At 59.2% G+C, this 15,095-nt stretch overlaps 1 protein-coding gene across 2 annotated transcripts in view; it reads left to right on the forward strand.

Moving 5' to 3' along the window:
• ADCY1 (adenylate cyclase 1) overlaps window positions 1-15,095 on the forward strand; it is a 120,633-nt gene that overhangs the window by 63,677 nt on the left and 41,861 nt on the right. For both annotated transcript variants that reach the window (XM_036066746.2, XM_078059907.1), the window contains exons 9-11: window positions 6,343-6,537; window positions 6,710-6,807; window positions 7,630-7,714. In XM_036066746.2, coding sequence (XP_035922639.2) covers window positions 6,343-6,537; window positions 6,710-6,807; window positions 7,630-7,714 — 378 coding nt within the window. The remainder of the gene's footprint in view (window positions 1-6,342; window positions 6,538-6,709; window positions 6,808-7,629; window positions 7,715-15,095) is intronic.

A 15,095-nucleotide genomic window follows, 5' to 3' on the forward strand; every position in this document is an offset into this window, starting at 1 on the left:
TGACAGGTGCACGGGACCCTCCGGCGTCTCTGGGACACTGAGTAGCTGCTCCTCGCTGTCTGAGCCACCGTGTCAGGATGCCCAAGCTGGGCATCGGGGCTCGTCTTCTGCTTTCTGCCTGGGACAGCACCGGCTCCTCTCTCTGCCACCACAGCCACACGTGGGCCCCTCTCTTGTGGCTTTCAGTTGTTGCCAGAGGGGATATTGTGAGCCCTGAGGCCGCCGGCTGCCCCGGTGGGTCTGTGTCTGTCAGCCCCAGATGGGTCAGCCCAGGACCCAGTCTCCATCAGCCACTCACCTCTGCGCACTGGCTCAGGCAGGCGCTCCCTGACCGTGGTCGGGTCTCAGGCCAGGTCTGCCATCTGGTGACAGCGTGCACGGGGCCAGGAAAGCAAGGCCGAGTGTGGCGTCCTTCCTTCTCAGGCCCCAACAAAGACTGTTTCGAGCATGGGCATGGAGTCTCTCACCTGGGACTGTCATCGACGGCCTGGCCCCAGAGCTCTGTGCCCCCAGCGCCCCCTCCCTTCCGTGTGTCCAGCCCGTTCCAGTAAGAGGTTCTGCTCCTCCTCGCTCCCAGTGGCCTGTGTCCATGGAGCACATTAAACCCAGAGGCGTCAGCACGGCGATTCAGCCAACATACCCACACTTCCCGAGTCCCGGTGAGCAGGGGCCATCGCAGAGACCCTACGATGTTACCAGTGAGAGAGACGTTGGCACCTCTATTACAAACCGTCACAGTTTTGAAGAGCAGAGCAGATTCCTGATAAATGTGAGGAGAGAAGACCCAGGCAGGAATGGAAATCTGTATGCCCTTTGGGGCGTCCCTGCAGCATGGGGGTCGACTGCAGGGCCCTGAGTGGGCTGGGGAGAGCGTATAGGGAGGGAGACTGGGGTACAGGCTGGGAGGGAGCAGCCGCTTGCTGACCACAGCCCGGAGGGGCCAGCGCCGGGCAGGGCCACGTCTCACCAGGTGCTGTCCCGAGCTTGTGTGTCGTGGCTGGGAGATGCTTTTGCTCGTCTCTGCTGCTCACCTGCCTCAGGGAGCGGGGTGTCCAAGCTGAGCCCCAGAGAGCGCACTCCTGCCCAGCCCCACCCAGATGAGGCCGTCACTGGGCACTGCCGTCCTTCCTGTCCCCCAGCTCACCACCCGTCTCTCCCGGCAACCGCATCCCATGGCAGGGAGCGGAAAACCGGGAGTGGAGGGGCAGACGGGCCCCAGCCCCCAAGGATGTCAATTTACACACATGTGTGCTCAGGGGTCCTGCTAGTCAGCAGCAGGCTTGGTGGCATTGAAGAAAACCCCAATTGTGGTGACTTGAACGAAAGGTTTCTTATGGTTAAAGTAAACCTGGAGATCGGGCAGGATGGAGCTAATGTGGCAGCTTCACAATCATCTTGAACCAGACCTCTTCTATGATGCTATTCTGGCTTGCCTGCTATCACCTCATGGCCCAAGATAGATGCTGGGGCTCCAGTCATTGCGTCCACATTCCAGCTGGCAGATGGGGGGGGCAGGCGAGTACATTTCAGCCCCCAAGCCGGCTTTCCTGGTGAGGCCTGCCTGCCCAGGCCAGTTCCTCCATGTGCCCACAAGCCCTGCCGGCGACCAGAGCGGGTCACCTCTCCTGCCCTGGGTCAGCGAGCAGATGGATCGATGGCCACCGGCCTCCCAGGAGCCTGCCCCGCAGTCTGGCTCATCTTCCCAGCTTGTGTGAGCAGCCCATAGTTCCCGGCGTGTCTGCCTCGCCTGGGCCTCCACGTGGACTGGGGCTCCAGCTGCCCCCCTCCGGCAGCACGGGGGGACCTGCTTGCTGTCTCCACTGAGGACAGGGAGAGCCAGCTCGAGGACTCGGTCTGGGCCAGCGTGCTTCCAGCTCTTCACAAGCATGAGCGTTCTGCGTCTTTTGAGAACTCCCCTTGGGGGCCACCTTTGTTCTCATGTTACAGACCAGGAAGCTGGAGCACAGAGAGGTTAAGCAGCTCACTCCGGGTTGCACAGCTGCTGGTTTTCAGGTCTCTGCATTGAAGCCACCAGCCTTCCCTTCGGCAGGTCCAGAAAGAGGCTCGGGCAGCCAAGTTCCACAGCAAAATGAGCAACAAATTTTCTCCTAAACTTGATTTTGATTCGGTTTCCAAGGAAATACATGTTTGTTGTGGAAAGTCGAGAAAAGTGTGAAAAAGAGGGAGACTGGGATCCCGGCCCCAGAAGGTGGCCACATTACCGTCCTGTCCCATTGAAGGAGTCACTGCCCGGGGTCCCCCGCGTGCCCAGGATGGCGCCGCCCCCCAAGAAGTCAGCCCTGCCCCCCTCTTGGCCTCTGCAGACCCGGGGCTGGCGGGCAGACAGGTGCTCCTCCTGGGATAACTGAGCGCTGTGGCGGAGATCCAGGGGTCGTGGTGCCCGCCGGCCTTTCCCTGCACGCCGATGCTCACGGGAGCTGACCTGGTGTCACGGGAGGTGGCAGGGTGCGAGTGTTTTTGTCGTGTACAAATGCTTTAGGTCCCGGGGGAGGGCGCATTCGTGGGAGTACATCAGGGGTTTGCCGGCCCTGCGGACCCTGCGTACAGGTGGGTCTTCCTGCGCTTATTCTCGGGCCCGGGGAGGCCGGGGCCGTGGAAATGGAAGGAGCACGTTCACAGGCGGGTGGTTGCGTGGGAGCGATCTGCAGGCTGCCCCGCAGGTCAGTGGCTTGTTTCCAAGCAGGGACTGTGTGTGGCGGCTTTCTGTCCGTACCTGTTAAGGTTTCTGCAGCTTTCTGGAGGTGGGGGTGACGCGCCGCCCCGACCACACGCGCATCCACCGCGGAATCCAGCAGCGTGCCCAGAGAGGCCTGGGGGCCCCCAGTGGCCTCCCCCGCGGTCACAGCTCGCCCGGCGACCGCACGGACCCAAACAAGGGAATGGGCTTTGGTGGTTGGGGTGTGTGTGGCTCTGGCCTGCTTCCTCCCGGCGGCCACGCTCGGCTCCGGAGCGGTTCCTTCACGGCCACAGTCCCCCTTCTGCTGGGGTCACACGCCGCCCTCCCCAAAGCCCAGCTGCACTGACTACTCTGCGTCCCGTGACTCACACTTGAGGGTGTTGTATACGCCCCGCGACCTTGGCTCTCTCTTCAGTCTCCACGCAAAGCCCGCGGGTCCCTCCGGGCTGTTCCTGCGCCAGTAGCTCGAGCCTTGCCGTGGCCACGGGCGTTCCACGGTGTGGAGGGACCACTGTTTGCGTGGCCTGTTGAAGGACCTTTTGGTTGTTTCCAGCTCTGACTGTTGCAAATAAAATTGCAGTCAGCGTTCACGTTCAGAGTTTGGTGGGGACATAACTGCTTATTTGCTGGGAGAGACGCCCGACTGCCATGGATGGGTCTTGGTTTTTTGCTTTTGTTTTTTAAGAAACTGCCAAACCGTTTGTGGAGTGACTGTCCTGTTTCACGTTCCCAGCAGGCACGTGTGAGAGATCGGGCTTCTCTGTGTCCTCGCCAGCCCGTGGTGCCGTCACTGTTTTTAGAACATTTTGACTGTTCTAATAAGTGTGTAGTGACACCTCATGATTTTATTTGGCATTTTCCGGATGGCTAATCATGCCGATCGTCGTTTCAAGTCCTTATTTTCTGTCCACATATTTTTCTCTTCTTTTTTTTTGGAAAAATATCTGTCTTGCTTTCTAATCTGAGTGACTTCTTGGTACTGCTGACCTTTGAGAGTTCTTCAAATTCTGGATCTGATTCTTCTGTCAGATGTGTGGTTTGTACGTGTTTTCTCCCAGCGTGTGGCTTGTCTTTCACAGACAGATGTTTTAAATTTTGAAGATGTCCAATTTACTGATATTTTTTCCTTTATGAACTGTGTTTGGTTTTGGTGTTGCAAGAGATCTTTACGTAGCCCAAACCCCAAAGATTTTCACCTTTCTTCTAAGAGTTTATACTTACATGTTTTATAGTTAAACCTGTGGTGTGTTTTGAGTTAATCTTTTATAAGCTGTGAGGTTTAGGTCAAGATTTACTTTTTGGGGGGCGCCTGGGTGGCTCAGATGGTTGAGCATCTGCCTTCGGCTCAGGTCATGATCCCAGGGTCCTGGGATCAAGCCCCACGTTGGGCTCCTTGCTCAGTGGAGAGCCTGCTTCTTCCTCTGCCTCTCCCTCTGCTTATACTCTCTCTGTCTCTCTCTCCCTCTCAAATGAATAAATAAAATCTTAAAAAAATAAAGATTTACTTTTTTTGCATGTGGACGTCCATTTGGTCCAGCGCCATTTGTGGAAAAGACTATCCCTCTTCCATTGAATTGCTTTTGCATTTTAGTCAAAAATCATTGACCATACTTGTGTGAGGCTGTTTCTGGGCTCTCTAGGGTGTTCTGTTCCTCTGAGAACACCCTACTGTCCTGATCAAAGGAGCTATACAATAAGTCTTAACATTGGGTTGAGTGATTTTAAGAAAAAGAATGAAGGGGGGGAAATTGGAGGGGGAGATGAACCATGAGAGATGATGGACTTTGAAAAACAAGGTGGGAGGATGGGTTAGCCTGGTGATGGGTATTGAGGAGGGCACGTTCTGCATGGAGCACTGGGTGTTATGCACAAACAATGAATCATGGAACACTACATCAAAAATTAATGATGTAATGTATGGGGATTAACATAATAAAAAATTTAAAATTAAAATAAAAAAAGAAAAACGTTTTCTAATCCATGAGCATGGGTATCCCTCCTTGTATTGAGATCTTTGATTTCTTCCATCAGTATTATATAGTTTTCAGCATACAAGTTGTGTACGTGTTTTGTTAGAGTTGTACCTAGGACTTCATTTTTTCCCCGTGATTATAAATGGCACTGAATTTTAACTTTGGTCTTCACATGCTGATTATTAGTTTAAGAAATACCTTTATTTATTTATTTATTTATTTTTAGAGAGAGAGCGCATGTGCGGGAGCAGGGGGAGGGGCAGAGGGAGAGAGAGAACCTCAAGCTGACTCCCCACTGAGCACGGAGCCCGACGCAGGGCTTGATCCCACGACCCTGAGGTCACAACCTGAGCCAAAACCAAGAGTCAGACGCCTAACTGACTGGCCACCCAGGCGCCCCAGTAAATACCCTTTTTATGTTTATCTTGTTTCCGGTGACTTTGTGGAATTCATTTGTTCTAGGGCTTTTCCTCCCCTTGGAATTTTCTATGTAGACCATCCTGTCATCTGCAAATAGGGCCAGTTTTAGTTCTTTCTTTCTAATATTTGCCTTTTATTTCCTTTTCTTGCCCTATTGCAGTGTTTGCAGTCTCTAGCACTGCTGAAAGTCAGGGGGAAAGCACTCCGTCTTTCACCAGCAACTATGACGCTAGCTATCGGTACTGTGTAGATCTTCACCAAGTTGGGGAATTTCCCCTCCCTCCCTAGTTTTCTGATCATGTTTATCAAGAATGAGTATTGGATTTTGTCAAATGCTTTCTCTGTATCAATTGACACAACCATGGGATTTGTTCATATGGTGTTAATATGGTGTAGGCATCGACGTACAAATATGTAAAAAGACTTGCATCTCTAGAAATGGTTATGGTGTATGCTGCTATTTATATACTGCTGAATTCTATTTGCTGACATTTTGTTAAAGATTTTAGCATCAGTAGTGAGAGAGATGGCCTGTGGTGTTCCTTTTTTTGTACCGTCTTGGTCTGATCTTGGTATCAGGATAATACTGACTTTATAAAGTACGTGGAAGGTGTTACCTTTTCTATTTTCTGGAAGAGATTGTATAGAATTGGTGTTAATTCTTACTTAAATGTTTAGTAGAATTCTCCAGTGAAACTCTCTGGGCCTGGAGATTAATTTTTCAGGAGTTTTACGGTTATGAATTGACTTTCTTTAGTAATTACAGGGCTCATCTAATAATCTTTCGTGTTGGGTGAGTTGTGGTTACGTGTTTTGAGTAGCTCTTTGATCTGAGTTGTCAAATCAATGTGTACAATTGTTCACAGAAATTCCTTGTCACCTTTTTGATGTCTGCAAGGTCGGTAGTAGAATCACATTTCATTCCCGAGTTTGTTATTGCCTTTCTCTTTTTTTCTTTGTCATGCCTGCTAGAGATTTGTCCATTTTATTGATATTTCAAAAGAACCAATCTCTGTTTTATTGCCCTGTGCTGGGTACCGCCCCCATCCACACGGGGTGCCACATGAATGTCGCGTGCCCCCATTTGCAGACATGGGAGTCCCAGGCGGGGTAGCTGGGACTGCATCTCAGCCCCGAACCCGGCCCCCCAGACTGCAGTGGGCAAGCACGCAGGCTGGAGGGAGCATGAGAGCTTCTTCTTCAGTAAGTGGAGGATTTGCTAACATTTCTTTCTTTCCCCCGTGGCTGCAGCGGAGGGCGTTGAGAACTGCGTCGGAAAAACTCAGAAACCGCTCGTCCTTCTCTGCAAACGTTGTCTACACCACCCCGGGCACGCGCGTCAACAGGTACATCAGCCGCCTCCTGGAAGCCCGCCAGATGGAGCTGGAGATGGCGGACCTGGACTTCTTCACCCTGAAGTACAAGCAGGCTGAGCGTGAGCGCAAGGTAGGTGACCGGGACCTCAGGAGCGCAGAGAACCCCGGGGGCCCCTCGGCTGTGGCCCCCCGCCCTTGCTCTTGTCGACGCGGCTGCGGTTCCTGGTCCTGGGTGCCCCCGGGGGACCCCCCGTGTCTCCCAGTGGCCGCAGCCACTGATGGTGGGTCTCGGTGTCCCCTAGTACCACCAGCTGCAGGACGAGTATTTCACCAGTGCCGTCGTGCTCGCACTCGTCCTGGCCGCCTTGTTTGGCCTTGTCTACCTTCTCATCATCCCGCAGTAAGTGTGGCGGGCCCCGCGGTCAGCGGTCGGGGGAGAAGGGCCGGGGGTTCCTTCCATGTCCGCTGGCGTCTCCCCCGTGGTCCCCAGCTCGCGGGGATGGTGCCGGCCACGGCCAGCTGTCCACGGGCTCCAGGGAGCCGGGAGGGCAGGCCCCGGTGGCCCACGTGTGGGGGGCACTCGCTCCCAGGTTCTCCGTTGTCGTGCAAACAACCCTAAGACACCAGCCGTTCCCAGCGTTTCCATCCACACAACGTGTACCCTTGACTCCAGGACGGATTTCGAGGGAGAAAATGCGCATTGGTTTCTGGGTGTGCGTCATTTTCAGATACGTCAAAATGAGGAAAAGCGGCCTCTGGAAAAGAAGAAAAGTGTAGTAATTGAATAATATTCAGTTATGCTAAGTCAAAGTGAGCTTGCAGTGTTTGTTTTTGATGGGAAGATGCATTTTCCTTCCAGACAGACAGCTTTCTTGACAAGCCCTCCCTAGCGGAGTTGTTCCCCTGTGAGTTTCCGGAGTTTCCAGAAAGCACAGGAAGCTGCCCCGTCCCCGGACGCTGGGAACACGGTGACCACCTGATGGCCCTGTGTGGGGATTCAGCTTTTTCTACAGAAGCTGCTCTCAGATGACACCCAAGGGGACAGCAGCATCCAGGGGCCTGTCCTTCAGGAGGGAGGACCTCGTGGAAGACCCAAGTGGATAGAAGTTGGGGTGGAGACAGGAAGGGACTTGGTGGAGAGCTCAGGCGTTGGAATCGCAGGCTCCTCTTGGGCACACCTTGCTGGGCCCAGCCCGCAGTGAGCCTGTGTCTTCTGTCCTAGGAGTGTGGTCGTCCTCCTGCTGCTGGTGTTCTGCATCTGCTTCCTGGTGGCCTGTGTCCTGTACCTGCACATCACCCGGGTCCAGGTGCGTGCGTGTGCGTGTGCGTGTGTGTCCCGTCCTGCCCATCCCCCGGGTCCAGGTGTGTGTGCGTATGTGACCCGTCCTGCCCATCCCCCGGGTCCAGGTGCGTGTGCGTGTGCGTATGTGTCCCGTACCTGCCCATCCCCCGGGTCCAGGTGCGCGTGCGTATGTGTCCCGTACCTGCCCATCCCCCGGGTCCAGGTGCGCGTGCGTATGTGTCCCGTACCTGCCCATCCCCCGGGTCCAGGTGCGTGCGTGTGCGTATGTGTCCCGTCCTGCCCATCCCCCGGGTCCAGGTGCGTGTGCGTATGTGTCCCGTACCTGCGCATCCCCCGGGTCCAGGTGCGTGTGCGTATGTGTCCCGTACCTGCGCATCCCCCGGGTCCAGGTGCGTGTGCGTGTGCGTATGCGTATGTGTCCCGTCCTGCCCATCCCCCGGGTCCAGGTGCGTGTGCGTATGTGTCCTGTACCTGCCCATCCCCCGGGTCCAGGTGCGCGTGCGTATGTGTCCCGTACCTGCGCATCCCCCGGGTCCAGGTGCGTGTGTGCGTATGTGTCCCGTACCTGCCCATCCCCCGGGTCCAGGTGCGCGTGCGTATGTGTCCCGTACCTGCGCATCCCCCGGGTCCAGGTGCGTGTGCGTGTGCGTATGTGTCCCGTCCTGCGCATCCCCCGGGTCCAGGTGCATGTGCGTGTGTGTCCCGTACCTGCGCATCCCCCGGGTCCAGGTGCGTGTGCGTGTGCGTATGTGTCCCGTCCTGCCCATCCCCCGGGTCCAGGTGCGTGTGCGTATGTGTCCCGTACCTGCGCATCCCCCGGGTCCAGGTGCGTGTGCGTATGTGTCCTGTACCTGCACATCCCCCGGGTCCAGGTGCGCGTGCGTATGTGTCCCGTACCTGCCCATCCCCCGGGTCCAGGTGCGCGTGCGTATGTGTCCCGTACCTGCGCATCCCCCGGGTCCAGGTGCGTGTGCGTATGTGTCCCGTACCTGCGCATCCCCCGGGTCCAGGTGCGTGTGCGTGTGCGTATGTGTCCCGTACCTGCACATCCCCCGGGTCCAGGTGCGTGTGCGTGTGCGTATGTGTCCTGTACCTGCGCATCCCCCGGGTCCAGGTGCGCGTGCGTATGTGTCCCGTACCTGCGCATCCCCCGGGTCCAGGTGCGCGTGCGTATGTGTCCCGTACCTGCCCATCCCCCGGGTCCAGGTGCGTGTGCGTGTGCGTATGTGTCCCGTACCTGCCCATCCCCCGGGTCCAGGTGCGTGTGCGTGTGTGTATGTGTCCCGTCCTGCCCATCCCCCGGGTCCAGGTGCGCGTGCGTATGTGTCCCGTACCTGCGCATCCCCCGGGTCCAGGTGCGTGTGCGTGTGCGTATGTGTCCCGTACCTGCCCATCCCCCGGGTCCAGGTGCGTGTGCGTGTGCGTATGTGTCCCGTACCTGCGCATCCCCCGGGTCCAGGTGCGTGTGCGTATGTGTCCCGTACCTGCCCATCCCCCGGGTCCAGGTGCGTGTGCGTGTGCGTATGTGTCCCGTACCTGCCCATCCCCCGGGTCCAGGTGCGTGTGCGTGTGCGTATGTGTCCCGTACCTGCGCATCCCCCGGGTCCAGGTGCGTGTGTGTATGTGTCCCGTACCCGCGCATCCCCCGGGTCCAGGTGCGTGTGCGTATGTGTCCCGTACCTGCGCATCCCCCGGGTCCAGGTGCGCGTGCGTATGTGTCCCGTACCTGCCCATCCCCCGGGTCCAGGTGCGTGTGCGTGTGCGTATGTGTCCCGTACCTGCGCATCCCCCGGGTCCAGGTGCGTGTGCGTGTGCGTATGTGTCCTGTACCTGCCCATCCCCCGGGTCCAGGTGCGTGTGCGTGTGCGTATGTGTCCCGTACCTGCGCATCCCCCGGGTCCAGGTGTGCGTGCGTATGTGTCCCGTACCTGCCCATCCCCCGGGTCCAGGTGCATGTGCGTGTGTGTCCCGTACCTGCGCATCCCCCGGGTCCAGGTGCGTGTGCGCGTGTGCGTATGTGTCCCGTACCTGCGCATCCCCCGGGTCCAGGTGCGTGTGCGTGTGCGTATGTGTCCCGTACCTGCCCATCCCCCGGGTCCAGGTGCGTGTGCGTGTGCGTATGTGTCCCGTACCTGCCCATCCCCCGGGTCCAGGTGCATGTGCGTGTGTGTCCCGTACCTGCGCATCCCCCGGGTCCAGGTGCGTGTGCGTGTGCGTATGTGTCCCGTACCTGCGCATCCCCCGGGTCCAGGTGTGTGTGCGTATGTGTCCCGTACCTGCACATCCCCCGGGTCCAGGTGCGTGTGCGCGTGCGTATGTGTCCCGTACCTGCACATCACCCGGGTCCAGGTGCGTGTGCGTATGTGTCCCGTCCTGCCCATCCCCCGGGTCCAGGTGCGTGTGCGTATGTGTCCCGTACCTGCGCATCCCCCGGGTCCAGGTGCGTGTGCGTATGTGTCCCGTACCTGCGCATCCCCCGGGTCCAGGTGCGTGTGCGTGTGTGTATGTGTCCCGTCCTGCCCATCCCCCGGGTCCAGGTGCGCGTGCGTATGTGTCCCGTACCTGCGCATCCCCCGGGTCCAGGTGCGCGTGCGTATGTGTCCCGTACCTGCCCATCCCCCGGGTCCAGGTGCGTGTGCGTGTGCGTATGTGTCCCGTACCTGCCCATCCCCCGGGTCCAGGTGCGTGTGCGTGTGTGTATGTGTCCCGTCCTGCCCATCCCCCGGGTCCAGGTGCGCGTGCGTATGTGTCCCGTACCTGCGCATCCCCCGGGTCCAGGTGCGTGTGCTTGTGCGTATGTGTCCCGTACCTGCCCATCCCCCGGGTCCAGGTGCGTGTGCGTGTGCGTATGTGTCCCATACCTGCGCATCCCCCGGGTCCAGGTGCGTGTGCGTATGTGTCCCGTACCTGCCCATCCCCCGGGTCCAGGTGCGTGTGCGTGTGCATATGTGTCCCGTACCTGCCCATCCCCCGGGTCCAGGTGCGTGTGCGTGTGCGTATGTGTCCCGTACCTGCGCATCCCCCGGGTCCAGGTGCGTGTGTGTATGTGTCCCGTACCCGCGCATCCCCCGGGTCCAGGTGCGTGTGCGTATGTGTCCCGTACCTGCGCATCCCCCGGGTCCAGGTGCGCGTGCGTATGTGTCCCGTACCTGCCCATCCCCCGGGTCCAGGTGCGTGTGCGTGTGCGTATGTGTCCCGTACCTGCGCATCCCCCGGGTCCAGGTGCGTGTGCGTGTGCGTATGTGTCCTGTACCTGCCCATCCCCCGGGTCCAGGTGCGTGTGCGTGTGCGTATGTGTCCCGTACCTGCGCATCCCCCGGGTCCAGGTGCGCGTGCGTATGTGTCCCGTACCTGCCCATCCCCCGGGTCCAGGTGCGTGTGCGTATGTGTCCCGTACCTGCGCATCCCCCGGGTCCAGGTGCGTGTGCGTATGTGTCCCGTACCTGCGCATCCCCCGGGTCCAGGTGCGCGTGCGTATGTGTCCCGTACCTGCCCATCCCCCGGGTCCAGGTGCGTGTGCGTATGTGTCCCGTACCTGCGCATCCCCCGGGTCCAGGTGCGTGTGCGTATGTGTCCCGTACCTGCCCATCCCCCGGGTCCAGGTGTGTGTGCGTATGTGTCCCGTACCTGCCCATCCCCCGGGTCCAGGTGCGTGTGCGTATGTGTCCCGTACCTGCCCATCCCCCGGGTCCAGGTGCGTGTGCGTGCGTACGTGTCCCGTACCTGTGTATCCCCCGGGTCCAGGTGCGTGTGTGTATGTGTCCCGTACCTGCCCATCCCCCGGGTCCAGGTGCGTGTGCGTATGTGTCCCGTACCTGCGCATCCCCCGGGTCCAGGTGCGTGTGCGTGCGTACGTGTCCCGTACCTGTGTATCCCCCGGGTCCAGGTGCGTGCGTGTGTCTTACACATTGTTTGGTACGGATCATGTGCATCTTGCATTGTGTGTCACCTGGACAGGTATGTGTGTATGCCTGTGTCCTGTCCCTGTGCATCACCTGGACAGGTACGCGTATGGCCTCCGCCTGCCCTCTCGACAGGACAGGTGGGGCGGTGGAGACCCTCGCCCTCTGGAAGAGCAGGAGCTCATAAAGCCCTGTCGTGTGCTGGGTCCTGCTCGGAGTTCTGGGGGCACACGGGGACACAGGGCAGGCAGTCTGTAGTGATGGAGTGGGGCCCACACAGTGTGTCGCCTTCTCCTGAGCAGAGTCCCTCAGGGCAGGGGACCAGCGGTCTGTGGTGCACTCACGTGGTGGACAGGGCACCTGCACTGTGGAGGGTTCTCCATTGGCTTTGCTGTTGTGACCTTTGGGGTGGGGGGTGTGGGATGGCACCGGGCAGCTGTGCTCCTGGGAGAGCCCTCGGTCCCAGCCCTGTGTGGCCTCCGTCCATGTCTCCACACACCCCACTTCCCCGTGTCACTCCACCGCCATGTCCAGCAGACCTGGTGTTGTCTTTGTATAATTGTTGGAAACCCCAACTTTTTTAAAAACTAAATTTGGTTTTATTCACTTAACTTCTTTGTTATTCATAGGTAATTTCTTGTTTTTTTTTTTAATTGAAAAAATGCTATTTATTTAAACCATACTTCCAGTTTTTGGATCTTCATAGAGTCACACTTGACTGGAAACTGCCATTTTCCTCTTTGAGTAAGATGGTGTATTCACATAATTTTCGGTGAGCACGTGCCAGGGGGAGCCGGCTTCTAGAGCCTGCCACAGCCCGCTGGGGAGCTGGGAGCCGGGAGCTGCGGTGGACACGCTCCTCCTGGCACAGGTGGTCTCAGCCCGAACCCTGTGGAGTTCAGTCTCACGCGCCTGGCGGTGTCCCCGAGCAAGCTCTGAGCGTCCACCCCGGGGTGTGGCCCGGAGACCGTGGGCACAGGTGGTGGCATCAGGCTGGGGAGGGGGTGGTGGCCGGCAGGTGGGGCCGGGCCATCGGCGGAGGCCCACATCTGCCATGGAGGACAGGTACGGGTGGGCACGGCTGTGCACGCAGGTGAGCCCAGGTCTGCGGTGGCGAGGCCTCCGTGGGAAAGCGTGAGTCAGCTGGGCAGGTGCTTTCTGCTGGGACAGGGCAGGCGGCCACAGCCAGGGCATCCGGGCAGCTGGGCCAGCTCCGTGGCTGCCCGGCACCTTCATCCCCCCGCTTGGCTCCTCCATTGCTAGGGGCTGCTGGCCCTGGGGCCTCCGAGTCCCCGTCTGTGACATGGGGTGGGAATTGAGCTGATAAGCATCAGTAGCGGGAGCCTGGCACACGAGGCGAGATGCTAGAGAACAAAGGGACGGGGTCAATGGGGCCAAGAGGGGGCCAGGAGGCCGGGATGGGGAGGAGGGGCCCGCAGTGCTGTGGGCCGGCAAGAGAGTGGGCTTGAGGGTGCGGGGTGAGAGCTAGGAGGGGGCTGAGCAGGACCAGCCGGCCGTGAGGGGCGGTGAGGCCAGGCTGGCCGGGCTGGGCAGGAAGGGACTGTCAGGCAACCTCTTCAGGGTCAGGTACGCTTTGCTGTTGGGGGCTCCCCGCCCCAGGGCTAGCTGGGGGCTGGGGAACCCGTGCTGTGAGCAAAAGGGACAGACGCAAGAGGAGGACAGCCTCGCCCAGCACTAGCTGTAATCGGGGCTCCGGCAGGTGGTTTCAGCTCTGTCCGTGCCGTGACAGCCCAGAGATTCTCACCCCCATGCTTGCTCCGACTTGCACAAGCCCTGCCCCTGGCGGACACGTCATCCTGGGCCTTAACCCCCAGGCGCCGGGAAAGCAGGCTGCGTCGAGCTGAGTGGCGGAGGCCACGGCTGCCACACCTGCCTCAGTCTTGCAAACCCTCGGCTGCGAGGCTCAGGCTCGGGTCACCTGGCAGAGCGTGCCCAGGTTGGTGCACACGGACGTGGCCTCCTCCCGGTGTGTCCTGGGCATGGCCCACTCCACGGAGAGGCAGACGTCCCGTGGTGCTCTGTGGCATCGCCCACTGGGGCCTTGGGGATGTTCTGCATCTGTCATGCTTGCAGGTGCTCATGTGGCCGTGGCTGGACTTAGCGTGGATGCCTTTTGTGTGGACGGTGTGCCTGGAGGATGTGCAACCCCCGACAATCCGCTGGGCCACGTTTGATAACTGTGTTTCATGCTCTGGGGTGGTTCACCTGGGTTCAGGGCAGATCCGCTGTTTTTTCCCGGATTACAACAATTTTCCATGCTCGTTTTTGCTCCGTGGATATATAAACAAATTAACTGCCAGGATAAGTAGGCCACGGACCTTAAAGCTAAGACAGGCCCCTTGGCGTCCACGTGTGGCCCACAGCACGCAGGCTCCGCCCCACGTCAGTCTTCGTGGCCAGCATTGTTCACTTTTCAGAAAAGCGTTTCAACCCTTTGCATTTGAGCAAATACGTTTCTAGGATCAGGTATTCGCGTGGAGGGAAGGTCTCAGCAGCCCGTGGCTGGCAGTCAGGGCTCCCGCCTGGGGTGTGGGCGTGGTGGCCTTAAGGAACGTGAATTTGCAGGTCACAGAAGAGCCAGCTCCCGTATTGGTCTTGGATGCCAAAGGGAACTGATTGTCTCGCCTGTTCAGAAACAGCCGTGGGGTGGGGTGGGATGACCCAGGGCTCGTGCTCTCCAGTGACTCCGACCGGCAGCCGAGACCGGAGACCTGTTCTCTGCGCCCTCTCCTGCCTGTTCGGGCCTGCCTGAGCCCAAGCTGGCCTTCCTCGTGGGGTCCCAGACAGCCAGCTCTACCTCCGTTCGCCACTCCCTGAGCGGGGAAGGGACCTCTTTGGCTTCTCCCTCCAAGAACCCACAAGCTTCCCTCCCAGCGCCCTGGTTTCTGCCAGTCAGAGCCCCCCAGGGAAGCAGCACGAAGACCGTACGTCCGACCGCCCCATGTAGAAGGGATTCCTTCCCGGGGTTTGGTCTTCCTCTGCCAGATGGGTTTCCGTCCCTGGGGGAGTCTGGAATCTGCAGGGCAGGAGAGCAGAGGAGACGAATATGAAGCAGGGGCGGGGCAGGCATGGCTTATGAATCCCGAGCTCGGACTCCCACCCCCACCGCCTGGTCTCGGGCGCTCCCCACTTCCAGCATCCGTCCCCTCTTCCTGTTGCTGCCCGACAGCCTCAGGGGTCCGAGGGCGGGCACGGCCAGCTGGCTCCCCGCTTTGGGCAGCGCGTGGCCAAAGGGAAGGTGCCCGCAGGCTTTGTGGGGCTCCTTCAGGCTGACCGTTGGTGAGATCCGGCTTGGGCGGTGGGGGGACTGTCACCCCAGCTCCCGGTGGCTCCTCTCCAGTCTCCCCAGGCCAGCACCAGCGTGTGGAGTCCCTCCCGTGCCCCCAGCCCGCCTGTTCCCCCTTCTGCCACCTGCTGGCTTTAAGACCTGGTGTGGTTGACCCGGGTCCACCCGCTTGTCCT

Source organism: Halichoerus grypus, chromosome 12 (genome assembly GCF_964656455.1).
Source record: "Halichoerus grypus chromosome 12, mHalGry1.hap1.1, whole genome shotgun sequence".
Taxonomy (NCBI): Eukaryota; Metazoa; Chordata; class Mammalia; order Carnivora; family Phocidae; genus Halichoerus; species Halichoerus grypus.